Source organism: Mus pahari, chromosome 15 (genome assembly GCF_900095145.1).
Source record: "Mus pahari chromosome 15, PAHARI_EIJ_v1.1, whole genome shotgun sequence".
Taxonomy (NCBI): domain Eukaryota; kingdom Metazoa; phylum Chordata; class Mammalia; order Rodentia; family Muridae; genus Mus; species Mus pahari.
Window position 1 is genome coordinate 57,981,254 of NC_034604.1, and position 11,424 is coordinate 57,992,677.

The 11,424-nt window shown below is 44.5% G+C and overlaps 1 protein-coding gene across 1 annotated transcript; it reads left to right on the plus strand.

Annotated features, from left to right (window-relative positions):
* Positions 1-342: 342 nt before the first annotated feature.
* Positions 343-7,243, plus strand: St8sia3 (ST8 alpha-N-acetyl-neuraminide alpha-2,8-sialyltransferase 3). The gene is made up of 4 exons (XM_021214531.2): positions 343-905; positions 2,199-2,321; positions 4,465-5,022; positions 6,528-7,243. The coding sequence occupies exons 1-4, from the start codon at positions 727-729 to the stop codon at positions 6,808-6,810; spliced, it is 1,143 nt and encodes a 380-aa protein (XP_021070190.1). The 5' UTR covers positions 343-726; the 3' UTR covers positions 6,811-7,243.
* Positions 7,244-11,424: the final 4,181 nt, after the last annotated feature.

The following is an 11,424-nucleotide window of genomic DNA, read 5'->3' on the forward strand; positions in this document are numbered from 1 at the left end:
AGAAGTACCCAGCTGGTGTTTATCCTCCACGGTAGCAAACCAGGTTATTTATCGTCCTATTTCGTGATGTATTTCATAAAGTAATGAATGGTTCATTAAACTAAGTTTGGGCATCTGTCTCCCAACAGCTTCCTTCTCAGCTGTACCCTTAGCTGGTCCTGGAGCCCATTGGAGTGGGTTCCAGCCTCCCAGTCTCTTTCCCGTTCCCCACCACCCCCAGCCGCTTCCCCTCCTGCCTTCCCTCCTCCTCATCCCTCCCCTTGGTTATTTAGGAGATTAGAGTTCATTAATTAAATCCTGTGCTTAGATCGAACTGTAACACTATTCCAATCACATTTATCTTCCAGGCGGCGGTGGAGATGGCAACCTCGCTGGGAACGCGCTGGGGAGCCTGAGCCCGCAGCCGGAGACGCACTGCTCCTTGTGCTCCATCGCCCGCCACACCGCCGCGCAGACCCTCCATCTTCCATTTCAGCTCCGGGCCAGGCTCGACCCTGCCCCGGGGTGGGGTAGGGGGCCAGCTCCCGTTTCTCTCGGGGCTCCAGGTCGTTCTCCACCCCCGGGCCCTCTGCGACTCAATTGCCTGGGTTCCCCCTCCCCCGCCACACACACTCACACGCGCCCGCGAGCACACACGCACGCACACAACACACTCACACGCCAGCAGGCTGCTGGCCGCTCAATGGACCGATTTCCCCGGTTTCCCTGAACCCAGCCTAGCCCGGGATGAGAAATTGCAAAATGGCCCGAGTCGCCAGTGTGCTAGGGCTAGTCATGCTCAGCGTGGCCCTGCTGATTTTATCGCTTATCAGCTACGTGTCTCTGAAAAAGGAAAACATCTTCACCACTCCCAAGTACGCCAGCCCGGGGGCGCCCCGAATGTACATGTTCCACGCGGGATTCCGGTGAGTGTGGGCCTCTATTGGAGCACCCTCGGGTATCTCGGGTCGATGGTGTGTTGGGGGACCGTCAGAGAAGAGTGGGCTTCTCGGTAACTGCGTGGTCCTTTCATTCCTCCTGTTTCTGCTCTTTATTTTTATATTTTATTTTTATCCCAAAGCCCCTAAAAGCCTTTGTCCTAATCGATGTGATTGAATTTCTCCTATTCTTCCTCTGCGTCCCCTCCCCCATTTCAAAACTGGGGTGTTGGTGGTAGAGCGAGAGGCGGTGTTTGGACAGCGGAGGGGGCGGGGGTGAACCCAGAGATGGACAAGGCTTGAGGTGAGCGACCTGGCCAAGCACTAGCGGCGGACTCCGCAGGCCTGGCTGGGGCGATCTAATGGCGCAGGCGCCGACGACTGCTCTCGCACCCCTTCCCTCCTCCCCCTTCTCATCTAAGGATGCGCAGGTTTATTCTCTTGAAGCCCCTAGGGGGTTCTTCCTCGACCCTTCCCGCCCCCCCCCCCGCTGCCACTCGCCCCCTCCCTTCCTGGATTTCTGCAATTCCTTAGCCCCTGCGGGAAGCTAGCCTTCTGCTGAGGGCCGCCCACCCTCGCTGGGTCGAAGTCACCGCGGGGCGCAGCTCCGCACAGCTCCTCTGGAGCCCCACCCCTACCTGGGCCCCCGGCAAGGCGCTCTCCCTGCACCGCCTTCTGGTGGGCGGGTGGCAACCTCAAGCTGCACCCTGTGGGCCCAGCTGGGCCAGGGATGTGCAACCTGAAGAAGCTAGGCCTGGACAGAAGAGCTGGGCTGCAGGCGGCCTCTGGGAGTCTCCAGCTAAAGGCTGAGGGTGAAATCAGACTTGGGGCGTGGGAAGGAAAAGGTTAAGGCTGGAGCCCCCAACCCCCACCCCTTTCGCCTGAGTCTCGAATTTCCTCTGCCCTTTCACCAAAAATCAATTCTCCAGGCCTGGGGGTGGCGGGGTCGGGCCGGCGGCTGCTGTCCGCGGTGCTGACTCGTAGTCCCGCTGAGCCGCGGACTGCAGCCCTGGGCTGGGCTCCGACCTTTGCCTTTGGCGTGACCGCCATCTTTCTTATGGTCTCCCCTGCACCCGGAGGGCTAGACAATGGGGAAGAGTTTCCCCCTTTTCTTCCTCTCTTCCGGGCTTGTGTAGGAGCAGAGAATGTGCCAAAAGAGAGGGGCTGTGGGGGTGGGCTTGCTCCTGTGCCAGCTGCCGCTTCCGGTTGTTGCTGGCGCTGTCACTCTCTGGGTTCCCCTCCCTGAGACCAGCACCTATCTGAACTCATGCTCCTCCTCAGGTCGCAGTTTGCACTGAAGTTTCTAGACCAGTCATTTGTGCCCATTACGAATTCTCTCACCCATGAACTCCAAGAGAAACCTTCTAAATGGACATTTAATCGGACAGCGTTTTTACATCAAAGGTAGGATAGGAAGAGAGGCTTTGGTTGTTGATGTTGTTTTTAATTTTGAAACTCAATAAAAACAAACAGCACAAAAACTAATCCAAAACCAGTACCACACACACACAATGCTACAACTCGTCTTGCCCCACCTGCAAGTGTAGGGGCTTTGTAAGAGGAGCCATCGCCATCCCTCTTAAATATTTGTAGTACCCTCTAAAAAGGAGCAATCAGATGGGCTAGTACCTTCGTAATTTGGCCTTGACTGAACACCATGTTGTCTGGCTGCACCAAAGCTGTCCATTTAGAAAACAAAAAGTTTCATTCATTGCAAGTGCAAGTGGATGATCTCCTGTATAATACAGTTATACAATCTTACTGGAACACAACCTTACCACATCACTCACTAGTGGAGATGTGGGCCCAGATACATATGTATGTAGACGTGATTTTGTTTCGGTTTTGCCTGTTTGTTTCCATGAAGCTCTTGAGGCTTTTAATTTATTATAAAACCAGCATCATTCTTATTCATTGTAGTGGCCTGTTTTTATCCATGACGAAGGTTTGTCTTCATTGTTTTAGGTGAAGGGAGAAGGAAATTAAATCTCAGTGATGTTTGGTCTCAGAACCACAGGCACCCCCACCCACCCACCCAGTGTGACTGTTATGCCACTCAATGCAATGTGAGCCATCTAGTGTATTTATTGGGGCTGTGAATACTTATTTTGCAAACCAGAAAGGGCTATGTGGTCTTGCCTTGACATTTATTGCATTTATTGTCACTGTACTTGATAGATAGATGGATAGATAGATAGATACATACATACATACATACATACATACATACATACATACATACATACATATTTATGCTTAATTATAAACTAGTTTGTGGCTGTTAATTCTAAGCCATGGAGGTGCTTTTCAGCGTTGGCCTTTCAGATTTTCATCTAAATTTACTTTTACAGACAGCACAGTTTTCAAGGTGGAACACCTCATACCAATCCCCCACACACACCAAATACATCTCTAACTTAATTACAGTATTTTTTCTACACTCGGCCAAGTATCGCTAGGAATCAATCAAAAGAACGCTTCCTTCTCAAAATGTCCTGCCTTTCAATCCATTTCTTAGGGAACCTTTAATTAATTTTAACAGTACTGGTTTAGGTTGCTTTTTAACAACTCGAAGAATTATGCTGGTATCTGAAAGCTGCAGTGACTGTCTGAGTCTACGTTGTCCTAGATTTGATCATAGCGCTTTTCATCCCGCTGTTGTTTTAAACAGAAGGCATGACTGTTTCATTTTGCCTTCTTGTCACTGGGGAACCTGCCGCAAAGTTGCAGGCTACCTGTCTTTTAAACTATTTTTAAGTACCTCAGACTTTAAGAGGAGATAATTTCATGGAAAAGCTCGATATGAAACCAAGCTGAAGTCAATTCTAAGTATTATTTTCTTTTATTGCCTATTTTCTTCAGATTTTAATGGCCTTTTTTTTTTTCTGAAGGCTCACCTATATCCTGCTAAATTGTGATTCCATATAATCAAACAGGGAGCAGAAAATCCCTGTTTCATGATTCAGCAGGCCCCAACGAGATTATCATTTCATTTCTATTAAGTGTTTAGCCATGCCCATTACTCTTCCCATTTTCATATTTTAATAATAGAGAGTGCTGGGTTTTATACTCATCCATATCTGTTTAGCTTTGATTTAGACACCTGTAGTATTCACTGTTGGTTGAGCACTTCAGTCCAATAGCCAACGAGTAGCCCCTAGTTACAAACTCTAAGTCACCAATGTTTGTACATTAATGTGAGCTCTTTGAGGCCTGTGTACATTGTCTCCCAGTGTTTTCTAACACAGTTTGGCACCTGCCACCTCCTTAATCAAATACACTCCTCGAGTGGGCCAGAATACCAAGAAATAGTAGGTCAAACTGTATGCTGAATTTACTAGCACCCAAAGGTTACATTCAGAACTTGACTGAGATATCTTGCTATGCCTGCACATTATAAAACAGGCTTCCCTTTGGAGCTCGCAAATATGAATGTACACTCTCACTTGAATGTGCTTAATATTCTTGTGTGAGTTAAATGTAAACATAAGATAAAAACTTGGGTCTTTGGAATAAAATGTATTTAATGAATCTTTTTTTATTTTAGGCAAGAAATTCTTCAGCATGTCGATGTAATAAAAAATTTTTCTTTGACCAAGAATAGTGTTCGGATTGGACAACTGATGCATTATGATTATTCCAGCCATAAATATGTCTTCTCTATTAGCAATAACTTCCGGTCCCTGCTCCCAGATGTGTCACCCATTATGAATAAGCGTTATAATATTTGTGCTGTGGTTGGAAACAGTGGAATCTTGACAGGGAGTCAGTGTGGCCAAGAAATAGATAAATCAGATTTTGTTTTTCGATGCAATTTTGCCCCGACAGAGGCTTTCCACAAAGATGTTGGAAGGAAAACCAACCTTACAACCTTCAATCCGAGCATCTTAGAAAAATATTACAACAATCTTTTAACCATTCAGGACCGCAACAACTTCTTCCTCAGTTTAAAAAAGCTTGACGGGGCCATACTTTGGATCCCTGCATTTTTCTTCCACACTTCTGCAACTGTAACGAGAACGTTAGTGGATTTTTTTGTTGAGCACAGAGGTCAGTTAAAGGTCCAGTTGGCTTGGCCTGGAAATATCATGCAACATGTCAACAGGTGTGTATGTTTTTTATTACATTTAACTCATACCCCCACCAGATGGCAAGTCAACATTGTAATCTCTTGGGCACGGGAGCTGTCCAGGTCACAAGTCGTTGTGGTTGGTTTAGTTCTTGAGGCCAAACTCTTATCTTTTTAATGAATGAATGGATCATGCTAGTTAAAAAGTCCAGTTTACCCCTACCTGGTAACCAGGTGCGAAATGAAAGACCATTCATCACCCTTCCTTTTATTTCCTGACCCTTTTTAGCACGCAGCCATGGAAATCACCACCTACCAAGAATTTCCCTTGTATTGATAGGTATATCCCAGTAACTCCAGTGACTAAATCATGCAAACCCTAATTTTAAAAATTGTAATTTAAAGATGAAAAAAATTACCATTGACTTTAAAATATCCTTTTTGTCTGATGTTCAGGTGTTTGTAGAGTTTCAGGATTGGGAACCCACTAGGGTAAATCCTAAACAACATAATCTGCATTTATAATGAAATGTTTGAGTATCTAAGGAGCTCATTGCTGCCCCTTATGGTTTGATAAGGAGACTGGCCGGAGATGCAATATTTTCATCTAGTCCAGTAACTTTCGGTTCTGGATGTTTATAAGAATCAGAGTTTTGAAGTAAAATACTAACTACTGCCTGGACTGGCCTTGAGTCTAACTCAGTGAGGGAGACATGGATCATGAACTTGGTGTTTTTAATAACCCCTTAGATGGTTCAAATATGCAGCCAGAAGGGAGACAACCATCCAGAGCATTGTTAAAGGCAAGATTAATTATACAATTTTTTTCTTCCTTTAACTCCTTGGGGCATTGCCTCAACTCCCATGCCCTCTTATGTAAGGAATCCAGACATCACAGCAGAGCACAGATCTTATTATAAGTTCAGGTGGGTTCTAGAAGGCCTGGTGACCAAGAGTACATGCTGTAATAGATATTCCTGTTGTTTCCTAAAATCTTCCAAATTTAAGATCTGTTTAGTCAAACTTCCATTAAAAGAAAGCTCTTAGCCTAGTAAATTGGTGTATGTCCAAAAGGAAGGGCAACTGTATGTGTAATTGTATTAACTGAGATCTTTACTTTGAGAAAATGGTGAATAATTACCAAAGGGTGTCATATACAAACTGATACCGTTCCCAAGAACATAAGAGATAATAGAGCTAAACCCCAACGTTTGACAGCTGAATACAAAGAGTGGAGTGTGTTTGTTTAAAGTCACAGTTGGATGTGGGAGACACCAGAGTTTGAAACCAGGTCGTTACCCCAAATCTTTGACATCATTTTTACTCCCTTCTGCTCCATTTTATTCGATTTTTTTATGACATTTTAAATCTTATGCGGAAGGGAATAGGCCTGACCACGTACTGAAGCTGGGAAGTGTATCTAGCCATGAAACCCAAACAGTCTAGAAAACTCTAGCTCCTAGCCCTGCGTCTTGACTGATCTGTCTGCAACCTTCCTTCAGTACCAGCTGCTGAGTCTGCCTGTACTTATTGTTCTGCAGGTACTGGAAAAACAAACACCTGTCACCCAAACGACTGAGCACAGGCATCCTAATGTACACTCTTGCATCTGCAATATGCGAAGAGATCCACTTGTACGGGTTCTGGCCTTTTGGATTTGACCCCAACACCAGGGAGGATCTGCCCTACCACTACTATGACAAAAAAGGAACCAAATTTACCACCAAGTGGCAGGAGTCTCACCAGCTGCCTGCTGAGTTTCAGCTGCTCTATCGAATGCATGGGGAAGGGCTCACGAAGCTCACTCTGTCGCACTGTGCCTAAGAACTCCAGATGGAAAGTGCCAAATGGCTGTTGAAAAAGTGCCCCCCCAACCCCAAACCAAATTGAATAGTCTCCAGAGCAGAACCCATAGACAATCTGGCAAAGCCTGTCTGCCACGTACAAGGAAAGACGTCTTCTCTTCCTCTTTTGCACTGCTCTCTGAAGGGTCTTAACAAACTTAGGACAGGTGCGTTGGAGCCGTGTGATCTAGACTTGACTGGAAAAGGTTTTATTGCATTCGGAAGTATGCTGCACAGAGAATAGCTCGAAATCGTTCTAAGTTTGTATTTTAATAATAAACTGCCTCCCGTGGGAATGAGGGACGTGACTGTCATCTTCTCAGCTCTACTTTGATACAGTCCTCAGAACCAGAGAGCTCTGGCCAGCTCCAGCAGGATCTCTCTTTAGTCAGGGGGATCAGAATCTTCAAAAACAAAAACAAAAAACTGGTTTTCAGGTTGCATATTCTCTCTCTCTCTCTCTCTCTCTCTCTCTCTCTCTCTCTCTCTCTCTCTCTCTCTCACACACACACACACACACACACACACACTTCCTGTTGCCCTACTTACTACCAATTGAATTTAATAATTTGTTAGGGATACTTCTGGGTTAGCTTTGCTTGTATGTGTTTGCATCTGTACCCATTGTGTTCAAGGTTCTGGATAACTAGGATGTTTCATGACAAACTGAGCAAACCTTAATGACTTCCCCCCGTGAAGAATTCTATAGGAAATGCCTCTTATCCTTTCTTGTCCCTACTGTTATTCTACAGCATGGTGGTCTATTTGAGTAGAGCGGCATATGCTACAGTGTCTCTTTTTTCCTGTCAAAAAAGAAAACCCTCAGTGTGGGTAGCATTGTGTCTGTTGGCATGAGCACAGTTGTGGCAGGTCCTACAAGGGCTTTCTAGTGTAGCCTTCCAACAATTTCAGTTCAAGCACTAGGCTGAGCACTCTCTCAGAGAGAGAGAGAGAGAGAGAGAGAGAGAGAGAGAGAGAGAGAGAGGAAAGAGGCAGGCATTGGGGTAATTTAAAAGCCTGGGGACTACAAAGAAAGGGGAAGAAGGGTGTTCGCAGGTTGTGTACTCTGTAAAGAGTTGTGACCATTGGAGAAGCACAAGAGTTGGTGTGGAAGACAAACTAGAGCTTTGGCCAGACTGGTCCCTGTGTGACGCATGTTAGCATTAGTCATGTCAGATCCTTTCTGTGACATCTCCACCAACAAGGATCTAGACATGCTTGCTTTCTTCGAAACAGTTGAAGATACTATTCTCTGTTTCCAAGTCTGGGTGCCTATACATTGAGCATCTCAAAAAGAAAAAGCCATTATGCAGCGGGAAGACTTGGTCCTAAGTAGCCTTTGGGATTTGAGATCAGCTAGCCATTGTTCTCAGTGCTTCAGCTGCATCCCTAGAAACCCCGTGGTCGCTCCCATCCCAGGCTTTTACACTGAGCAGCACTTTGTTCTTGCAATTCAACCCAAAGTCTGGCCAAGTTGATGTTAAATTTTCACAAGACTTTCTCTCCTCTTTACGAGGGCCCGTGGAGCACATTTGTTATACGTTCCAGTGGGGCATCTTGTTCTTTTCCAGAAATCTCAACTAGACTGCTTACAGTGTTGTAAATATTTTTTTTTAAAAGCCTTTGCTATAGTTCAGTCATCAGTGTACTGGCCCTTTTTGGGGAAAAAAGAAAAAAAAAACAAAAACAAAAAACAGTCATTCCTAAAAAGAAGTGGAGTAAGGAGACGCATTGTTCTTGTGTATCACCTGGTCCTGAAGTTGCACTGGTCTTTTCGAGGAGCTAAATCAGCCCCAGACACAATCTAGTGAAAGAAAGCCATTCAGAAACAAACAATACCAACTGTGGCACATCTCACCCCTTGTGAATGCCAGCCATTTAGATAGAGGAGAGGAAATAGGGGTAAATATTTCAAAATAAGAAGCATTAACTATGCACAGAATAGTAAGAAAATTAAAATTATAAGATATTTTTAAAAACACTTTAGAATTCAAGGACAATTTCATGGGCATGGAAATTATACCTGGCTGTGCCCTGTCACAGTTAGCCACACCATGGCTGTGCTCTGTCACTTTAAACCACACCATGGCTGTGCCCTGTCACTTTAAAGAATGCAGGACACCATGCTGTTACTCTGGATGGGTGGGGGTCACGGAGACTGACAGAATTGCAGCAGTTATCATCAGGATTGAAAAGCCTGGCTATTCCTAAGGCCTTAGCTCATTCAGTTGCAACTAAGGGATTCAGGGCTAAGATTATCCAGGCCAGGTTCTGACTCATTTCAGTGTGCCCATCAGGTCTTACTAAATATAAACTTGGACTCTTTACTAAGCAAGACAAAATACTCAAAGACTAGGAGATCCCCAAAGCTAGTTAATTAATCCAAGATAGTCTATTTAAATTTGATCTTATCAGAACGTTGTGGTTTGTTTTTTTTGTTTTTTTATGCATATTTTTACCTCAGTTGTATCCTGGACCTGCTGCTCTGATTGTTTGGAAATGCAGCCACCAACTGATTCTATATAATTTTTTTTTTCTGTTTCCCAAAACGATTTCAATGTGTAAACCAATGGAACTGCTCTCATGACAGGAAGGTTTTGTTATTAGAAAGGCAGCCAGAGCTTGTTGGCTCTCCCACAGTCCCCAGGCTTGTAAGCTCAAATGCGATGAGCAGAGGGACCATTGAGCTCCCTGGTTAGGCAGCTACACATTCATCCCCCCGCCCTTCTATGTTGGCTCCACTTGGTCGGATCTGGGTTAGTACGTTCTTTTCTTAGAAACATGCCCAAGAACAGAGTACGCCATCAGCTATGTGAATACATTTCACTATAATGCTCCCAAGGATGTCTGAAAAATAACTAATTACTTAGCAGAGAAGACAAGGAAACTTACAAACTCCTAGCAGTTTGAGTCAAAAGGTGGTTGTCATGACTTCCTCCCACACCCGGAAATTTGGGGTCTGTGTGTGAGTCTATGGAGCTGGCAATCCAACCCAGAACCTTGCTCATGGTAGACAAATACTCTACCATTGATCTCCGTTCCCAGACTGTGTTCTTGTGCTAAGTAACTTTAACCATTATAAAAATGCAGTCTATTTAGTAGTACTGTATGTCTACCAGTGCTGAATATGACCACTGCACCATCTCTCTCTGACCTGAATATCAGACATGGGCTATAGCAAGGATGTACAAAGGAAGACCCCATTTGTTCACCTAACCTTCTGGTACCAAGGCTGTCAGTGCCGATGGATATGAGTGTCCAGACAAAACTAATAAAGCAGGGAATTCAATGAATATGAGTCCATGCTTTCTCACTTCAAGCAAGGCCCCAAACACTCAGACAATAATTCATGAGCCCCAGAGAAGCAGGAAGAGTGGAAAGGGAGAAGTCATTGAGTTTTCTAGCCCATGTTGACTTTACAAATATTAAAACTGAGATACAGATAGACTAAGAGATGTTTTCCCAGATTTTACGTAGATGACATTATTGACATTCTGATTTCACCTATTAATCTTATCAGTATCAAAGATAAGGTCAAAGGAAAGCAACTTAACTCTGGAATATTTGGAGTGTAAACATAATGGAGAGGGGTTCGTAAGGGAAGAAGGGGAAAAGATTACTAAGATGCACTCACCCGGGTACACAGCAGTAGGGAAGATAACTGCCCAGTACACAGCAGCCTGCCGAGAACCACCCACTCTCCCCTAAAGTGAGAGAGAAGCCTGTTAATCCTTGACTGATAAATCCCAGCTCTATTGTTGATGGTACTTAGCTGACAGATAGAATTGTACCTGATAATATATTCATCTCAATAAAGTCATGTGTGCATGACTTAGAAGTTGAAGGCTAAAGGTGGCTGTGTACTTCTCCTTGTATATGAAACTTTCAGCAAGGGCCCCTTGAGTTAAGAAATGTTTTCCATCTTGTAAGTAATCTCAACAGCAGGGTTTGAATTATTGTATTCATTCATTTCACTAAGATTGTACAAAGCATAGTGGGAAACTTTGGTGGGTCTCCTTTTTTTTTTTTTTTTTTTTTTCAAAAGACATTCTGAGATCTTGTCTGTGTAGTTCTGGGTCGTTAAGCCCCTCTTCTCATAACTGTTTGAATGTATCAGACAAACATTTGCTTAGCTTCTACTACTTCCCCACTGTGTATAGACGTTGTACATCGTGGTGCGCACTAGGCTCCGCACCACGATGTACAACGTCCACAAGCAGTAAGCCCCTCTTCTCATAACTGTTTGAATGTATCAGACAAACATTTGCTTAGCTTCTACTACTTCCCCACTGTGTATAACTGACCTTGTGACCAGAGTTGGGACTGTGTATGTGTGACTGAAGAGCTCTAATGGAACACCATGGGTTCCGGGAATCGAAGGCATCTCACCAGTCTGTTTAAGCTGCTTAATCCATGGACCTTTTAACCAAGGCCACCAATGAATTGATACCAAGGACCAAAATGACTAATCCTGCCTCCCTCACACTCTGACTGCTTTGCCACATAAAAAGAACATTTCAAATGGGAAATGTACTTGAACGTGATGGTTTGTTATGTGATATTGCTGAGCATTTATTTTTATTGTAATAATTTC

Excerpts from the sequence above, each read along its gene's own strand:
- St8sia3 (XM_021214531.2), top strand. The coding sequence starts at position 727 with ATGAGAAATTGCAAAATGGCCCGAGTCGCCAGTGTGCTAGGGCTAGTC. Across the intron at positions 906-2,198 it reads ATGTTCCACGCGGGATTCCG|GTCGCAGTTTGCACTGAAGT; the intron begins GTGAGTGTGGGC and ends GCTCCTCCTCAG. Across the intron at positions 2,322-4,464 it reads ACAGCGTTTTTACATCAAAG|GCAAGAAATTCTTCAGCATG; the intron begins GTAGGATAGGAA and ends TTTTTATTTTAG.